General features: G+C 35.4%; 1 protein-coding gene across 6 annotated transcripts in view; it reads left to right on the top strand.

Moving 5' to 3' along the window:
* The window catches only part of LOC138707980 (F-box/LRR-repeat protein 2-like), a 1,260,080-nt gene that overhangs the window by 1,106,931 nt on the left and 132,895 nt on the right, over window positions 1-20,254 (top strand). For all 6 annotated transcript variants that reach the window (XM_069838068.1, XM_069838065.1, XM_069838066.1 and 3 more), the window contains one exon: window positions 1,111-1,501. In XM_069838068.1, the coding sequence (XP_069694169.1) occupies window positions 1,111-1,501 (391 nt within the window). The remainder of the gene's footprint in view (window positions 1-1,110; window positions 1,502-20,254) is intronic.

The raw sequence follows: 20,254 nt of genomic DNA, 5'->3' as shown, positions 1-20,254 counted from the left end.
CTCATGTGGTAGCCCTCATTTACTATCTACTGCCGTGCCTCCCTTGCCTCCCCTGAAAATCCGCCACTGTTATTAACCCTTAAATATTGAATAATGGAATAGATTTCTTAAAATAAACCACCAGTAGACAAAATATCATATCTATAATTAAAACATTCGTTTAAAGAATAAAATGGTGTAGCAAGTAATAATTATTTAATATTATTCTTGAATGCTGTTACAGTTAAGTACATAAGTTGGAGACTGTCGCAATTGTTTCTTGAATGGATAGACGAAGAGAGGTCTCCATGATGCTCTCTAAGAAGATTGGATAATATTCTTAATGCTTCCTTCTGCAATAAAAAATTTTATTTGTGAAAGAATTATTAACATGAATAAAAAACATAATGAAAAAATATTTTCAAATAAAGGAAAATAAATATTTCGCATATAATACAGAGAAATCTTATACACCAAATTTCTCAATAAAAATAATAGGTACTCTGGACAATGATGCTATAAGCAAGAATCCTTTTCCATATATTCTTATATTTGTATTATGTACTGTATTCTTAAAATCTAATACTACTGAATCTTGACTACTTCCATTCATAGAAACGGATTTGACGAAACTTCATTCAGTTACTAAACTGAGCTAAGAATGGCAAATAAATCTCAGAAGTAAATTTATTCAAGAAGCAAGACTCTAGTCAGGCAAAAAATTTTGCTTGTAATTTACAAATTGCCACTAGTTGCTTATTACTTTTATCTTAAGTATTTCATTTTACGACGCTGTATCAACATCTCAGATTATTTAGCATCTGAATGAAATCAAGGTGATAATGGCAGTGAAATGAGTCCGGGGTCCAGCAATAATATTTGCCCAGCATTTGCTCACATTCGGATGAGGGAAAACAACGGAAGAAACCTCAATTAGATTAACTTGTCCCAACGGGATTCCAATCCGGGCCACCTGGTTTCGCGGCCAGACGCGCTAACAGTTACACTATAGGTGTGGATTGCTTGTTACTTGTCCCATTGTTTGAGAAACGAAAACTCTGTGCTTGTCACTACTTTTTCTAGCCACTTGTTTGACTTGTTTTTAGAACTATCCTCTGGGTGTTGCGATAGGTCCTGCAGCTGGTGGAGAATTGGGATGAGACACTGGAGGCCCGGTTGCTGTTGGGTGCTGGGGTGAGGATCAGTGCAGAGACAGCGCCACCTCCAACACGCATCTGCCTCACGACGCTCGTGTCAGTGGCAGAGCATGTGCCCATGGAGGGTCTCGAAGCTGCTACACGACTTTGCCCTGAAACTCGCACAGTGACTCTATCCAATGCATGGCTGCCCAGTGAAGCCCTGTACAAACTCATGGTTCTGGATCACCTCAACTCCATCTCACTCACGAACTCCGAAGGACTGACCCTCGACTTCCACGAAGGTGTACTACCACTCCTAGCAGTGTGTGGTCAGAGACTGCAAAATCTCATCCTCGCCAACTTCACATCTGTTGATGTATCAGGTAACAGATGAGTTCTTACTATTTTCTTCATGTCAAGTATAATAAGACATAAAATACTAGATACGCCAATAAAATATAGCTGTTTTTACTGTTTTATATTTTACAAAGTTGGTATATAATATTTTTAATTCCTTTTCAAGTAATTGTTATGCAAACTCCTGAGAATATTTTACAGTGGTTTTATCTATGCCACAGAGAATTAAAATTGCTTTATTTCATTTAGAACCAAAATCAGCAGTAGAGAAAAAACATAGATATTGCAGTTGCTTTAATTCTTCTTTAGCACCATTGCCAAAGACCGTACTGAGTGTCGAAAAGAAATTTAATGAAAAAATAATGGTTCAACAAAGAAAATTCAGGAGGACCGAGGACGGCAAGGACACAAAAAAATATTCAAGCGCTATGGCAATGTCAGTCAGATCCAAAAATGGATACCAAAGACATACATAAGGATTGAAGCTGTCTCCAAAATCCGTCAGGATAATTTTGAAAGAATTCAAACTGTTTCCGTATAAAATGCAAGTGATACAACTGCTAACAATTCAAAATCATCTTCAATAAGTTGAAATGTGCAATAATTTTAACTGAATGATGGAAGATGATGGTGATAATGAATAGTGCACTTTGAACTGTGGAGAGGCTGTTTCAAGATATCTGTTCTTGGATTGGAACTTCAGAATCTGATATTCTGATGCTTCATCTCTAAACTACACATTCTTAACCCATTCTTCATTTCCTACCCTTTTCTTTCTTAATAAAATAAAACAATTTCAATTCTCTGTGGCAAGTTAAAACCATTGTGTGATATTCTCCCAAGCTTGCACAATTACCTAAAAATGTTAAATATTGCACCAAGTTTGCGAAATATAAAACACCAAAAACAGGTAAAAGTACATTTTATTGGCACAGCCAGTTTTTTTTTTTTTTTTGAGGAGATGGCAATTTTAAAAGAACATATATGTTAAATTCTGCGCGGTGGTGAGAGTATTGTAGCTGTCAAAATCCGAGTTTCATACGACATCTAATTCTCGAGATAAGTTGACTTTAGTAGCAATGGGTGGAAAGAGTGACGTCATGGGTGGCTTGCCTGCTGTGTGCCAGTGCTAGTATCAGCACTCGCCTCGCACACAAGTAGTACCTATTGTTTACAATCATGTCAAAAAGTGCTGTGTGTTCGGTTGCAGTAAAAACTCGGCCAGCGATAAGAATGTATCCTTCCATAAATGTTGTAATAGAGAGAAATCTCTAGTTCGATTCAAACAATAGGAAAAGAATATTAACCATGTATAATTTGTTCCACGATTACCAAATCGAAACTTCAATTCAAACAGACAAGAAGTTCTTGGAAGATGTGAAGGACACTAAAAATTATTTTAACACATGGAAAATAGAATAATTTCATTACGTTGCACTCAAATACAAATTTAAATTGAGTGATTTTATTTAAAATTTGATGGTCACAAGTACCATTTTATCTACCTTGAATTTGAAAAATAATACTAGTACATAAACAGAAGAACAGAGCAAAGAGTTAAAGTTATCTAAGCCTTTAAAAGAAATGGATAAGAGTGTGTACTTACGGCAACAAAACTCATGAATGGCTGAGGGAAATTTTCAGCAGGGTTAAGCTGGTGATCGAGGTACATTGAGCTTTGGAATTAGATGATGAACCATGAACCTACCAAAATGTATAGGTCCTGTGCCTTGTCCTGAATCAATAGAAAACATGCATTGTTATTCAAAATTTGCTGTCACTTTGCAATACCAGTAATTTTTTAAGATAGGAATTCCCAACTAAATGCAAACTAATCACACATTGAATGTGTCATGTCAATAACTGATTATGTATCAAAGACAAAATGTTCATGAAAGTAATTTTTCTCATTAAATTTTGTACATATTTATTTTGTCAAAACAATGCAACAATTAATTTTAGGGACATGCCACTGTAGCCAAGATCAAAAAGAAGTCATCTCTCGCAGATTTGTGACTGCCATTATTTTTAAATGCCGAAATTGAAAGGAGCGCAATATTTGAAAATTACCTGTCACATTCAAGCTAGTGCCATGTGAAAATAAATAGAGTGATACAAAAATTGATTAAAAATAAGCCTAAATCAGCTCTGCTATCAGACTTTGTGTGAGATTTCATGCCCAGATAAGGACAACAATAGCATAGAATAAGAATAACTTTTCCAGTGTGACAATCCTACTTTTAAAACGTCTTGTGAACTCATGTGACGAAATTACCAAGTGAGGAGTGTTTGGAGGTTCATTTTCAATACCTTATAATTTATTCATAGTTTTCTGCCCGAGGACAGGTCTTTCACTGCAAATTCAGCATTCTCCAATCTTTCCTATTTTCTACCTTCTTCTTAGTCTCCGGCAATGATCCAGATATTCTTAATGTCGGCTATCATCTGATATCTTCTGCCCGAACTTTCCTCCCATTCACCATTCCTTCCAGTGCATCCGTCAGTAGGCAGTTTCTTCTAAGTCAGTGACCCAACCAATTCCTTATTTATTGCTGATCAGTTTCAGTATCATTCTTTCTTCACCCACTCTTTCCAATGCAGTCTCATTTCTTATTCTCTCTGTCCACTTCATACACTCCATTCTTCTTCATATTCACATTTCAAAAGCTTCTAGTCGCTTCTCTTCACTTAGTCGTAATGTCCATAAAAGGGATATAATAAAATTTATCTAATTTGGATCCTTCTTGCTGTGAAAGAAGCCTTTCTGCATCTAGAACATAATAGCAGTAATTCGTGAAAAAAGTCGATTGGCAATTATTGACTTGGTTTTTTACTTATTTTGACACAAAATTAGTAACTTCAAATGGTAAAAATAAGTTACGTAAGACTGTTTTGTTATTAGAAGTCTGTATTTTCATTAAAAGCAATAGAGCGTAAAATCTTCAAATGTGTTTAAAAATAAATCGATTATTCACTACTGAAAATCCCATACCGAAGAGTCGGAACTTTTTCCATTTCAATACCAAACAATGGGTCATAGACTAAAAATATATAAACGGCAATAAAAAGAAATATAGCTAAATTGTTACTAATAATAATCGATTCAAATATGAAGGCATTAAGAATTCCCAGGTGCCTAACAAAAATTTCTCTGCACCATTGCAATGGTATCGAGATACTAACCTCCAGCTACTCTACATTATACACACAAACACTATAATGAAAGTCGAGCATTTATTATAACCTGCTCTATCTAGGAACAGGACAGGCCTGTAGGCCTACTGGGAGAGCAAGGAGAACGATGTGTCTCTCAAGAACCTGCTGTTAGAAACTAATTAAATAGTTGATATGAATTTCTTAATTTCATTATTATTTATATGAATTATTGAAGTAGAACATTAATAGGGTAAGTATACAGGTGAATGGTAACCTCTACACCAAAATGAAACTGGTAATAGATAATGAGGAGAGATTTGAAAAATCTAAATGAGTTTTTCTCTAACATTCACCCTTTTAGAGGAAATCGTTATGTTTCTATTAAGCATTCGAGGACATTACGGCTGCTGCAATAACACTAAACAAGCATGGCTGCACTCCTTATCTTCCCTACTCAGTCCGTAAGACGCAACGTGAACTGCGTTGCAAGATTTATTTCAACGATTTTCGTTATTATTCAATTTAAATTCATGACTAAATAATTTAATTTGCAAAAAAAAAAAAAAAAAAGATTCGTGACAAAAACTGTTCCGATTATTTTTACCTATCTGCTTGTATAGCAATGAGCCATTTCTCTCGGGCCATTACCGCAATAGAGTACTGTAAACATTGGGCAAAGACTTTTTTTTTCCCTCCTTAACAGTGCTTCATGGAAGGAAAAGTGTAATAAAAGTTTTGTTACATAATATTCGTGCCAAGTAATAAAACACTATCAGAGAATGACATTTTTCCAAGACCTAAAGCCATAAACGTCAAAAGACTGAACAGAGTTATGTGCTTTGGAAATGTTAACATTGCCACCATTTCACGTTTTGGAGTTAGGTACTTATTCTTTCTACAGACTCTTCTATCTCGGTAACAGGTCCACGAGTCTACCAAAAGAATGCTATAATCACTGACAGATGGAAAGTATACTTCTTGAAACCACTTGAAGAGGTGAATTTGCATAAGTCTCCCTGATTTTGAGTGCAATGCATAAACATTTGGGGCCTTAAACAGTTTCTTCTTCACGATAGGACCAAAATCCCTATAGCTGCATTCTTCTAGTACCAACAATAAAGTTGTGAGTAGTTTTCCATCCGTTGACCCAGATTGTTGAATAGTGTAACCGTGTGTAGTTGCTGATATAAAATGTGTTAAAGCCTCAACCTTTTTTCGCACTCTTGTTCTCCAGTGTTCTTAGTTTGAATTTTCAGTTCAAATTTACTCTGATTACTGTTGAAAACACATTTTGGCCCTTAGGCTTGTAAATATGGATTTTACACTGTCCCCAAAACCTTTTTGCTATGTTTTTCACATGCTCCTGCTCCTCCACATTCACTTTAGTCACAAATTTGGCCACTATTCTTAATATGATTCTATTCTTCTTTTCAAAGTCTGTAGCCAACCAGTGAATGCTGTAAAATTATCTAGAACAATAAAATTGATCTGGCTTTTCGCAATGCCCATATTTTTAAATCTCTATAATGTACTAGTAATTTCAATTCCATTTTTCGCCTGTTCAAATTCTGCAAGAACACTATTTGTTACTATTGATATAATTTGTCTGCTGTCGTTTCTTCTTTTCGGATCTGTCTGTCCTACTTGCATAAAGTCATAACAGAATTTGGTGTACTAGTTTCCGAATATTTTGATTTAACGATTTGCAACTTTATTTTCGACTGTTTCCACCTTTTCAATATTCAACAATCTGATTCTTCTTCAAATCCGGACCCACACCAGACCTCAGCGGTGAAGGTATGTAAGTTGATAGCAAAGATTGGTTACTGGTTGCAACCATCTCTGTTGACTCATTTAGAAGTACGTCTTCTGTTTCTTTCTCCGAAACTTTTTCATCATCACTTAACAGCTGTAAATCTTGTTCAATATCGACATAAACTGACTCTGCTTGGACAAAATCATCAATTATTTCTGAAAGCGAAGAATTATATTTTAAGGAATTCAAACTGCGAATAAAAATGTCAATATCTATTTATTATGACAACAGACAGTTTGTTCTTAGCTAGTAAATAATCCTTCAGTTCGTATTCCTTTTCATTCACTGGTGTTGATATATGGACCAATTAACAGGTTTATAACATTTATAGGATTAATGGCCGGTTTGTCCAAGTAATGTTAGAACACTTAACGACTGTTAAACCTTCAACACTTTGTTAAATACAGTTTTTCCATTTGTTCAACACCAGTTTGGCTTAACAGATTCTTAACCGTTTGTTAACTTTAAATGTAGGTATATATTGTTTTAATGTACCGAAGTACTTATGATATTTCCATGCAGATATTCTGCGTCATCATACGACGAAAGAGTAATGGAACGGAGAAAAATTCTCTCCGGCGCCGGGATTTGAACCCGGGTTTTCAGCTCTACGTGCTGATGCTTTATCCACTAAGCCACACCGGATACAACTCCGACGCCGGTTAGAATCGTCTCAGATTAAGCTCCAACTCTTGGGTTCCCTCTAGTGGCCGCCCTCTGCACTACGTCATAGATGTCTATGAACGCAGGATTTAAGACGGCGCTTATTCCGTCGGATCCCGGCCAACTAGTCACTCATATCGAGTGCACCTCAGCACATGTGTGGACTTCGGTCCTGCGTTCATAGACATCTATGACGTAGTGCAGAGGGCGGCCACTAGAGGGAACCCAAGAGTTGGAGCTTAATCTGAGACGATTCTAACCGGCGTCGGAGTTGTATCCGGTGTGGCTTAGTGGATAAAACATCAGCACGTAGAGCTGAAAACCCGGGTTCAAATCCCGGCGCCGGAGAGAATTTTTCTCCGTTCCATTACTCTTTCATTGTTTAAATGTAGGATTTCAGGCCGTTAACTCATTTAACAAACAGTTAAACATGGCGGATAACACCACAGCTGTTCAGACAAAAGTTGTGAAAATAACATGTTATATTTCTCTTTGAGGAATGTTTAGAGTAAGGACCGGTTTCACCAAGCTTCAGTAAATCAGTCCAAATGAAACATTAACTAGTACTGAACATTAAAATATTTACACGAATACGTTTATATGTGCACTCTCCCCGTCGACTTCAACCGAGCAGCTATATGTGCCTCGTCGCTCTAGTTACGTCATGGCTTTCCGATGGAGCAGTCAGTAGCGAGTTGGCTTGCCATCCCAGAGGCCCGTGTTGTATTCTCGGTGGAACCTTTTGTTTATTAATGTAACTCATTTTTATACATGTTACCTTTCTTCATTTTTTAAATTTTGTGTAGTGGAATGAATTATTTCGCAACTCTGGCTTCAGTAGGAGAATTAAAAAAACTCTTGGGAGATCAATTTTCTTCCCGAAATAAAACAAAGCTAAACAAATTAAAGAAAATAAAAGAAATACACATGTGGGTCTAATACATTGTTCACATGCCACAGGCGTCTATCACTGCCTGGCATTTTCGGGGCATTGAGTCCACCAGATCGCGGAAATAGTTCTGGTCCTTAGCGAAATCTTCCCAGGTAGCCAGAACTTGATCCCAGAACTGATCTGGATTTTGAGGTGGGATGTCTCGATATTTGACAATCCTCTTTTTCTTGCTTTTCCGTGAACAGTCTTTGAACGTTTATGGCGGTATGCGCGGGGTGATTATCCTGCTGGAAAATTAAATTTCCATCGGAAAGAAAACGATTATAAATTCCAAGTATCCAGCTCTTTCGCTTCTGTTTTAAAGCCAATGCAAACATAGCTAGCTATAATATAATTCTAATAAATGAAAGTTAATATACCAATTAAGTTTTGTTATGTTTGAATGCACATTATATGTTAATTTACTAATATTTCTTAGGTACCGGTATGTAGTTATAATAATCACTTTCATGTCTTAAAATAAAACTCAGTTGTATGTTACCTAGTTGACTAGTTTCAGCTTTGTCTCAGCCGTTTTTATGATATTCTAACCTATGATTAGTTTCTTCTAAAATTTTGAGTACCGGTACCACGATCTTCGTGACACGGTATCTTTTGTGAATTTTTGTGTCATTAAAATTTTCAAAATGATCGGTTTTTAAATTGTTAACATTATCTCCATTTGACTCTTAATTTTCGAGCAGTTCCAGATATAACAATTCTGCGTCGAAAAGTTCCGCCATTTTATATTGCAACTAACGAATAATTAAAAATTTAAAGACGGAAATTTCTATCACTAAATTTAATGATAGTTTTATTGGTTCGTTAGGCTAAAGATGCTTGGTGAGATATAAAAATGATTTAATGAACTAGTAAATACATTAATGAATCATTAAAACCTTAATGAAGCTTTGTGAAACCGGCCATAAGACTGGTAATATATAATTTAAAAGATATTTTGGAATATTAATATAGGGAAGATAATCTTTATAAGTCAACCGATTATCATACTGACGCTTATTTCGATGCTGAGCTATTATCCATTTAATATTGAGGAAATGTGCGATCTCAACGTGGCAAGAAATTGAAGTCAGATTTGAATATCCTACAAACAGAAATAGGCCACTTGTTCCAATTCACCAGCTACTATTAACTCTAGATTCTATGTTACTGGCTCTTCAACTATAGCCGATGTCAATAGTGCTTCAAAATACGCAGTGAGTAAATAATAAAATGTTTCAGCAGCAATTGCTTCTTTAGGACTAAATGACATATAATTTATACACGGACCTGAATTAGAGAATTTTATATGATACGGAATTCTCCTCGGGGTTTTGTGTACAGTTGACTACACACACATTCGTGTAATTATTATCACCTGGTGGTCATAATGCTGAGATTTTTCTAAACAGAAATTCATATTTAGCATTATAAAATATAACCATACTTATAATAATTATTATTATTCAATAGTAGTCAATGCAACTTTCATTTATCAACTCTCGGTACTGTATGAATTATGGCTACTATAACAGGTTACGATTTTACACATGTTTCATGACTTACTTTACAGTACAGAATTTAAATAATAATATCAGCCAATAAGAAGTTGTCTTACATATGCAAAATCATTACCAACTGCTGTTGAGTAGTTAGAATAGTATTAACGACAGTTAAAGTTAAGTGTTGGTTATTTTAAACAAAATTATGTTGGAAAATGAAAAAAAATCTTAACAAAACGTTAAAAATAAACCAGCTGTTAATTTAACATTTGTTAAGCCAAATTAAACATTACTTGAAAAAACTGGCCATAATTCTCATCAATAAACCGAAAATTAAACAAAAACGCGTGTAAAAAGGTATGACGGGTCTAGCAATGAATGACAAGAGTGATTCGTTCAGACTTCAACTCTCTTCTCTTACCTACCTGCCTTAACGTGCATTGAAAAACAAGGGTTTCCAACGGCACTCAGCAGATATGTTTTAATTTCTTACGAAAGAGCACATCTTCCCTTAAAATAATACAAAAATGCAACTTCTTACTCATGGAAATGGAGATATCAGTATTTGCATGTAAAACGATTATTTTCGAAAACCATATCTCGAAAGCTAGGCCTTCTCCTGAGGTAGAAATTTATGACATTTCTTATTTAAAATGGAACGTATTGGGAGAACAATCATTGTGAAAATCCATTATCACTCGGTGAGCCTTCTTTGTCAGATCAATACAGATATTCCTGAAAATATAAATCGCCATGTACAAAACGTAGGCAACTATACATTGTATGGCTCCGTATGAGTAACATTTTCTCTTCCCCATACAATTCATTAAAAAATTCTAGGTTCCCATATGCCGTATGACCACCATAACAGTACTGATTACGTGTATAAATATTTAAAAAAATGTAGTAAGGACTCTAATTTCACAGGATTTTTTTTATTGCTCTCTTACTGTCCTATCTTTTCAGTGCTTACAGAGATAAAAGCTATTCTGTTCAAGAACGAATCACATCAAATCCAATCTATTTTAAATTCTGAGGCTAATATTGGACTGTTCTGAGACCTAAGAATACCTCATCATTATTTATAAGTATACAACACAATTCCTAAGTTGTTTTCAGGAAGAAGTCTTGTCACTCCAATCATTCTTACTATCTAAGCTATTTTAATTTTCAACACCTGGAAATGAATGAAAAATATGCATTAATCATGTCAAGAGGAATCCCATTTTCCAAGATAGTCCGGAAACATGTATCGGTATACAATATAACTGTAGCCACTAATTAGATTTTGTGGAGCAACAGTTAGCCTGCCTGACCGTGAAACGAGCAAGCCTGAGTTCAAATCCTGGTTGGGACTAGTTATCTGGTTGAGGATTGTCCGAGTTTTACCCTCAGCCCATTAAGAGAAAATGCTGGGTAACTTTCGGCGTTGAACCTCGGACTCATTTCGTTGGCATTATCATCTTCATTTCATTCAGATGCTAGATAACCACAGCAATTGATAAAGCGTTGTGAAATAACCGATTGAAAAAAAAATAAAATCCTCACAATTAATTGATATTTTATGTTAACAGTATGCATGCGTGTTGGCACTGTTATCCCAGATGTACATGTACTCAGTATTTTGGAACATGTACACTTACGTATACACAGAGAAATTGGTCAGGATTGCGTAAGTGAAAGGATTACTAGACAGAAAAGTGGGATGAAATATTTCGGTCCGACTTCTGTTTTCAATTATTATTTCAATAATTCATGTTTAATAAGATTTAAATAGGTTCTAACGAAGTAAACAGATTCATATAAATAATGAGGCTACACCTTTAATTTTTATTTATTTATTATCCTGGAACTGCCTGACTTTATTGTTCATTCATTAATAACGTCTCATCTTCTTTTAAAGGGCGAGAAGCTCTTAATTAACAAAACTTCCTTCAGAAAGGAAGTAAAGCTGGAAGGCCCATATTATAGATTTATGGGAGGTAAAAGAACCCTGTCCTTGAAAGATGGCTTCCAGCAATATTTGTCTGCTATTCCTCACCCACATTAAATAATCTCTGCAGTGTAAATTATTGTTAAATAAAATACTAAACCACTACTACTTATCGCCACTTCTGACTGAGATTCTGGCTGATATGTACAGCTATGATCAAGCAGTACATCACTCTTGACGATATGTGTCAAAGGAAGAACAATTGTTTTTATACATCTGAAGTCTGGTTAGTGTAATATGTAGCTAGTTAGCGATGTATGCAATGAAGGGGGAAAGGAAGTGGACATCCTACCCCATTATCTCCTGGTTTAGTTGCCTAGTGTGTGATGTCCAATTGGTGTCACTCATGAGTTTCAAATCTGTCTTCGAACAATTGACTAAACAAAAAACTGCTGCTACTCCTGCTGCTGCTCCTTTCCCCTTCCATTGCATACATCACTGACTAGTAACATATTACACTAATCAGACTTCATATGAATACAAATCATCAAGTGAGATGTACTACCTGATAATAGATGTAGACCTATATATTAGCCAGAATCTCAATCAGTGGTAGAAAAATAAAGTTTCGACCGTAAAACGGAAATCCACGATTTTGAATGCAGTCGGATTGAAATCTGGAAAACTGCAAACATTTTTGAGATAGTGTCGAAATTATACTCAAATGGATGCAAGGTAATACACTTGCGAACTGAATGAGAGCTTTCTCTTTCGTCAAGTGTTCAAATTGAAAACTTTTCTGTCCGACAACAAAGAGGAAAGTTTTATATAAATACTTTCACACAAAATCTGTTTATTTTTCTTTCAAAGAAATGTAGAATTTTATTTCTCTGCACCTGGGCAAAATTCTAACATTGAAAGTGTTGTTCTTTGTTGAAAGCTCAGTGAACAGAAAAGAGGAACACATTATCACTTAAGTCAGAAAAGCGTTTCTGCAGGTATATATCTACAGTATAGGGCCTAATATGAAGAACATAAATTGCATTCAATTTCACGATGTCATTCAGAAAGAAAGTTCCTTTCTTCTGTTCACAGATCTGAGAAATAAGAGTGGTACTGTGGTAGTGACATACAGAACTGAATGTCTGCCACTGAAATAAATGGCAATAATGCAATGCTCATGCTAAATAAGAAATTAATAGTTAAGATAAAGTATGTTGCTAAAGTATTCAATCCTCTCTTTATTAAATAAATACGTGATACTGAAGTACTGTATAAGCCTATAGTAAATAAATACAGTGTAAACTTCTTAGAAATTCATACTGTAGCCTAGTTTTAACCGTGACAACGCTTTTTAGTTCTTTTAAGCATTCTGGTTATTGTTTATGTTTAGTGAAAGATTTTAGATAAGGGCGGAAATAGCCATAGTAGCTGACGCGCCCTTTTTAAACCCGACTAACTAACTTCATACTGTACATTTCCTATTGTCGCTCGAATTAACATGTCAATCATGTCCTGGATTTGTTCTTCTTCATTATGGCAAACGTAACTACTACTAAAATTGTTACTGTACTGATACTGCTGCTTGCCTCACCATCTCTTCTCAGTCGTTGATCGATCACGTAATTTTAGTCATTTATAATAACCACAAGTGGGATATTTTTTCCACTTGCGCTCTTTCATTACTGAAGGCGAATTGGATTCAGTCTTCGAAATGTAGTAATTTGTTATTTCTTTTTCCACGATCAATTAAAATAGTCCAATCCAAATTATTCTCTACAATTATATCACCAAATTTTATAAGAAATGAAATACTTTAAGTTATGTTCTTGATGATTAAATTTTGGGTGTCCAGGAAATAATTTTTTTCTTGAAATACTGGTAACACTAATATTTTTGTGTAGTTTTACTTAATTTTTAATATCCTCTATTACAGTGACGAATCGTGAGATTTTAGCTTGGTAGAGCTGTATTAAAATTATCAATATAGCACAGCAATATTATGACTTATGTACCACAGTGAAAATGAAATATATTAATAAATTTTACCTGTATTGAAGCTGAAGCCATAATCAACCACTGATCCAATCATTTTTGGTTCTGCTGCTGCTGTTGTTGATATTTATGTTTGTTTATAATTCAAGTTTTGAACACTATACACTATAAAATTTAATTTAAAAATACTATATTTTTTTTTATTGGAGATAACATTTCACTGTTCGATTCACAATTTTATTTCAACACGAAGTCTAGCCTTCTTTCTTTGCCGCTAGAAAATGTATTAATGACTTTATCATCACTTTTCTATGTTTAACATTGCCAAACCAGCAAGACAGTCTTGTGTCACTGTACTTCCTAGAAAAGTCTTCACTCTTTTCAGTGTAGAAAAATATCTCTCAGGCTTAACAGTAATCATGAGAGTAGTAAGAATTATTTTGAGGAGAGAGAATACATCTGTGCAGAAATCGCCGATTTCTATAATCAACATGACTTCGTATATTATTATAAGCCCAGAAATGTGCCTCTCGCACAAAACAGATAGTTCAGTTTTCAGACGTTCTTTACACAAGAAAGGATAAGCTTCAATGGTTTTTCATGAAGTTCAGATGAAGAAAATTGTAGGGCCTACGTAATTTACATTGTCCTTGAAAAGAAAGATATTTAACAATTTTGTTGCTAACAAATGCTTAATGAAAGCAAATCTTTCTTTTACCTGACAAGAAATCTGTCGTCGATTTGCAAAAGAGGACATGTCCAAAATAACAAAGTGTTGGAAAATCGTACAAACTGTAACTAAGTTAACAAATTAAAATACTCATATATTTTTTTGTAATTATGGGTACATACACTCAGGATCAATGAACATTTTAATTTTTTTTTGTATAGGCTATTATGATTTTTTTTGCGATTTCCCAATATTTTGTCATTTTGGACGTGTCCCCTTTTGCAAATAGACGACAGAAATGATGTCGCACACCTCTTTTACAGAGACAAGATTTTGTGACTTACTTTTCCTTTTCTTTATGGGAGAAGTTTCTTCTTTTTGATGAGTAACCGAAGGAAGTTTACATAAAGATTAATTTTTGGTACTACAGAATTTATCTGTTTTGGTAATAATTGTTGTTAGAGGAGAAAAATTCGCTCTGGCGCCGGGGATCGAACTCGGATTATTGGTTCTACGTACCAAGTGCTCCAACCACTGAGCTATGCCGAAGCTCAATCCAGAGCACCGGATCGAATCCCCCTCCTCTAGTGTTTTTCCCAGTGCTGTGGATTGAACTTCGGCGTAGCTCAGTGATCAGAGCGCTTGGTACGTAGAACCAAGGACACGGGTTTAATCCGCGGTGCTGGAGGGAAATTTTCTCCTCTAATAACAATTGTTAACATAACAGATAAGTTCTGTAGGACCACAAATTAATCTTTACGTAGATTCTTCGCCCAACAGTGCATATACTGTGAAATCGCGGCCACCTAGTCGCTCAATTGAATGGGCTCCTTGTATAATATCTGTTGACTTAATATAATATGTCAACATATGTGTCGAACATGGAGTAAGGCCACAAAGGGAAAAACACTACAGGAGGGGATTCGATCCAGTGCTGTGAATTGAACATCGGTGTAGCTCAGTGGTTAGAGCACTTGGTATGTAGAACCAAGGACCTGGGTACGATCCCCGGCGCTTAAGCGAATTTTTCTCCTCTAATAACAATTGTTACCATAACAGTTAAATTCGGTAGGACTAAAAAATAATATTTATGTAGATTCTTCGCCCAACAGTGCATATACTGTGGAATTCCGGCCACCAAGTCGCTCAATTGAGTGTGCTGCTTGTATAATGGCAGTTGACTTAATATAATATCATGGGTGCGCGGGTAAAGAGAGTTAACTCCGCTATATTCAAAAATTGAGATATGTCCACAGAGTTATACATAAAAATGTTATCTACATTTGTGTTAATTGCACTAAGTCAAATGCCAAAGAGCATGGCAGTTATGCACATGTCTCATGAGTTTATTCATCGCTAAAGTGGTGTTGTGCGGGTAAAGTGTGTTAAGTCACTCTAATAGGACTTAACACACTTTACACGGGGGGCACAAAGGATTATAGTTTTTAGGACAATGAGATAAGTCCTGTAGAAAGTACTTAACCCTCTTTACCCGACTCTTATATTTTCCTACAGGTAAATTTTATTTTGACATACATTATCTCTGTAGTCATATGTTACGTTTCATACAATTGGCAATACTTCTAGGGGCGGACGCAGGATTTTTTTTCGGGGAGGGTTTGAGGAGATAGTAAAAATAGAGTAATGAGAAATAAGTTTATATACTCATAATTTGTTTCCGAGTCACAAACATTTACAAGTTGGCTTGAGTAGCGTAGTCGGTATAGCCTTCTGTGCTCGAGGTTGCGGGTTCTACCCCAACCCAGGTCGATGGCATTTAAGTGTGTTTAAATGCGACAGGCCTCATATCAGTCAAATTACTGGCATGTAAAAGAAGTCCTGAGGAAAAAATTCCGGCACACCGGCGACGCTGATATAGCCTCGGCAATTGCGAGCGTTGTTAAGTAAACCATATATTTTTTTTAATTTTAACATTAACAATGACTGCAATACAAAACCAATGACAGAATGACATTTACAGAAGAAGGCGACGAGGCTTCTTAGACATTTCATCCAGTACTTCATGAGCTTTTACTTCTACATATATATATATATATATATATATATATACACATCAAGGCCAGTGCATTTAATCTGTCTGCTCCCATCGTGCTCCTCAAGTAAGTCTTCAAATACCGCAAAGTTGAGAACGACCGTTCTGGTGTTGGTGTAGTGAGAGGCAACGTGCAGAAAAGTTTCGCCGCCTTGCGAGTGCAGGGAAAATAATTTCGTTGCACCTGTTCAAAGATGATATAAAATCAGTAGGTATTAGGTGAAGATTTTTCTGATCAAGGAAATTTCTTCTCCACATCTTCAATTCATTGAAGAAAGACTCTGGTGAAGCATCAACATCATTGGGCCACTGATTTACTGTAACCTCAACAGCAGTTTCTAAATCTTCATCTGATGCTCCCACTTTGTTTTCAGGCAGCAAATTTTGTATGGACTTTAGGATTCCCTCATGATTTAAAAACCTGTCCTTGAGCTGACTAATGAAATAGTCTAAGAAGAGAAGGAAAATTAAAAGCCTAAAATACTCTTCATGACTCTCTCTTGAAGTAAGAACGCTGTGTTTGTCTTCCTGCAGTTCTTGGAATTTAACATTTTAGCAAAGAGAAATTACGTGGAAAACTTTCTAATTTCTATGTATATTCAGGAATTAAAATTAATATTATTTTTGTTTCTGGTTTCGTATTTTTCTCAAAATTTCGGGATGGGATATGTCCCCTTAATCTCTCCTCTTGCATCCGCCCCTGACTTCTTGCTAATAATCCGTGTTTATGAATAAGTTATTTCGGCGAAAATAGTTGATTGTGGTAAGAGAAGTGACGAGAAACTGAATAGAAGTGAATGAAATTGAAAATAAAATGACATCAAGTGGGGAAAAAAATGCTTGAAATCCTACAACGACAATGTGCTGTTTCATCAAATAATATGAATGAAGATTCAGGTAAGATAGTGATTCTTATGACTTCCTAAAACAATAAGCTTTCAGTGATATGCAGTGCAATTTGTGTGTTCTTATGAATCAGACACAGGTCAGTGAGCAATTTATGATGTCAACTTTCATTGGCTAGGTCGTGACCTAGTCAGAATGAGTCATACACCATATTAGGCGATTCAAGTTTTTATTTACGTTTGTTACAAGTAAAAAATAATTATGTAAAATTTCTTCGAAGTATCAACAATAACCAAAAAATTCCGAAAAATAAGACAAATGAACTATCAGCTTAAAATTTCGAAGAATGAAAAAAAAGATGCAAAATAATAACTAATCTTAATATTAACATAAAGATTTCTATACTAATGGACATCGTTCTCATGTGATGACTTTTCATCAACGTTTGCTCTCTACTAATACTGCAACTATAGTTTAATCTAGACCTATATTTACACCGATTAGATGTGAACTGTTTTTTCTTCTTTTTCTTTCCTACATCCAGATTCTGAACTTCCATCTACTGTATCTAAAAAGCTAAGGGCTATTTTCTTCGACTCAGATGATAGTTGCAAGGATCCAAATTTCCATCCCATATAATGAAGTTCCGATTCATCATTTGAAGAGAAATCTCCATCAAAGAAGAGTAGAATCAAGACTGGAAATCAGCAAGCTATATTGAAAAATAAAGAGTATATGGAAGTACATATATCAAGAGATGAGGTTGTAGTAGAAAACAAGGAAGACAGAAATGAAGACGTGGTTGAAAATGCCAAAACATTTACAGAGCTTCAGGAAACCATCGATATCACTAGCCTAAATGTCTTTGTGTCCTCTGATAAACATGAAGTTCCGGTACTGTATGTGAGCAAAATAATTATTTAGACACGAATATTGTACCAGAAAGTTCTGACAAGATGACAAGAGAGCAAAGCAGAGATACCCGAAAATTCAGAGCTGAAAGAAAAATAAAGAGGAATAGAGGTAAAATGTGTATAACCAGAACGGAAAAACTATACCTGAGAAGAAAATAATTCCCTTAGAACGATGTAGGAAAGCATGTATGGAAAAAAATCAGCGAAACCGAAGGAGAGAGAATATTTCTTGAATATTGGAGTATGGGAGACTTTGAAGTAGTGTTTCTTATGTTGCCAGCTTAATGGAAATTACAGACAAGAAGTGATCCAGATCCAGAAATAGTAGTTCCAAAAAGAAGCATTTTCGGCAAGTAAGTGTCTGCTATACATTAGAACTAAATGGAAGACGCATATCAGTGTGCAAGTCATGTTTCCAGGAAAATTTCGGAAAGTCAAACAGATTTTACGAAATAGTAATTTGAAGAAACTAGCACAAACTTCAGGTATTCAAACCGTGGATGCAAGGGGAATGCATGAACCTATGAAGAAAATGCCAGAACACATAAGAGATACAGCACGACAGCACTTCCTTTCAGTTCCAACTTACGAAAGCCATTAGGCCTATTCAAGAAAACATTCTCAAAAGAAATATTTGGCTCTTTACGTAACTCTTGCTGATCTATACAATGAATATAAACATAAATATCCAGAGAACTAAGTCAACCGCAAGATATATGAGAAGACGTTCCATGACTTAAATGTGGAAATTAGGCCTAAATCACACCGCACGGACACTTGTTAAACTTGTGACAGATTGATATCAATAAAAGTTTCGGAAGACAATACATTACAGAAAAAATACGAAGAGCATTTAGAAGAGGCAGAGAAGGCATATTCTGCGAAGTCTAAAGACTGAGAGCTGTCTAAAGAAGACTGCACAAGAAAATTAATTTGCTTAGACATGAGCACTGCCTCCCAACCCCGGTGGTGAGCAGCTCCTTAGCCTTCTGTAGACGACAAATGTGGACTTACAATCTAACAGTCCATGATTGTGATGAGGGTCAAGGGTTCTCTCTTATATGTGGCATGAGGCAATGGCGACTAGAGGAGCCAAAAAAGTAGCTTCCTGCCTCTACAAGTATCTGATGAGTCTAAGTCAACACGTGAAGCATGTGACAATGTACTCAGATACTAGTGGAGCAGGGGCGGCTCATAAACATTTAATGCCTAGTGCCAGAGATAAGGATAATAATAAACAGTAACAATAATGACATTGTTATAATTGTTATTATTATTATTATTATTATTATTATTATTATTATTATTATTATTAAACTCACCAAAATGTATACAACTGTACACAAAGTCCAGACAAATTAGAGGAAAAATGCACACTCGTCCGTTAATAGACAGGCATTCCATCAATAATATAAAGTAATTTATTTATTTACTTGGTTATTTAACGACGCTCTATTTAGCGTCAATAGAATTGGTGATAATGTTATCTGGCGAGATGAGGACGAGGATTCATCATAGATTACCTGACATTTGCCGTATTTTTTGGGAAAACCAAGGAAAAAACAACCAGGTAATCAGCCCAAGCGGGAGTCCTACCTGCGCCCGAGAGCAAGTCCGGATCGGCAGGCAAACGCCTTAGCCGGTGGCTCGTAATGTAATAGTAGGAGGATTTGGAACGTCAGTCGTATGGTAAACAATGATAGAAACACAGTCTATAATCATTAGTTATTTTTTATTTCTACGTGGTACACTTTCAACATCCAGTCAAGCAACTCGTTTTGAATGATTTTAGAAGTACCCTTAAATGTTGTTAATGTTGTTCAGTGCTCTTTCAACTTTTTAAGTCTTTATCTAACTCAGAACTAAAAAGAACTAATTCACGAAACACACCCCTGTATTCCAAAGTCGTCGGATTTATCGTACCTTGTTAATACTAAATCTACTGCTGCTTAAAATTTCATACAATTTATTTTTAAATTTAGATCACAATCTGTTTTCTTCAACTTGCTCGTTGTGTTTTGCAATCGCGAGTCTGTAATGTAAGTTTAACTGAATTTCAATATTGTCTTTAACCAGCACAGACAAATTGAAGACGTTATTCATACAAACCTTTGAATTTTTTGTTTTAGTTTGTCCCTTAGCTCTAAGTGTAGTAAATCTGTAAGACCCCTTTTGACTAGTTAGGGGAAACCCGGGCAAAGCGGATAATCTAAGAACAAACAATCCCACAGGCTATATTTTTGTGCTCGAGAAATAAAATCTTCATGACATTGGTTGTGACACACGTTGTCCGCATATAT

This window comes from Periplaneta americana, chromosome 10 (genome assembly GCF_040183065.1).
Source record: "Periplaneta americana isolate PAMFEO1 chromosome 10, P.americana_PAMFEO1_priV1, whole genome shotgun sequence".
Taxonomy (NCBI): domain Eukaryota; kingdom Metazoa; phylum Arthropoda; class Insecta; order Blattodea; family Blattidae; genus Periplaneta; species Periplaneta americana.
This window is presented reverse-complemented; position numbering and strand designations above follow the sequence as displayed.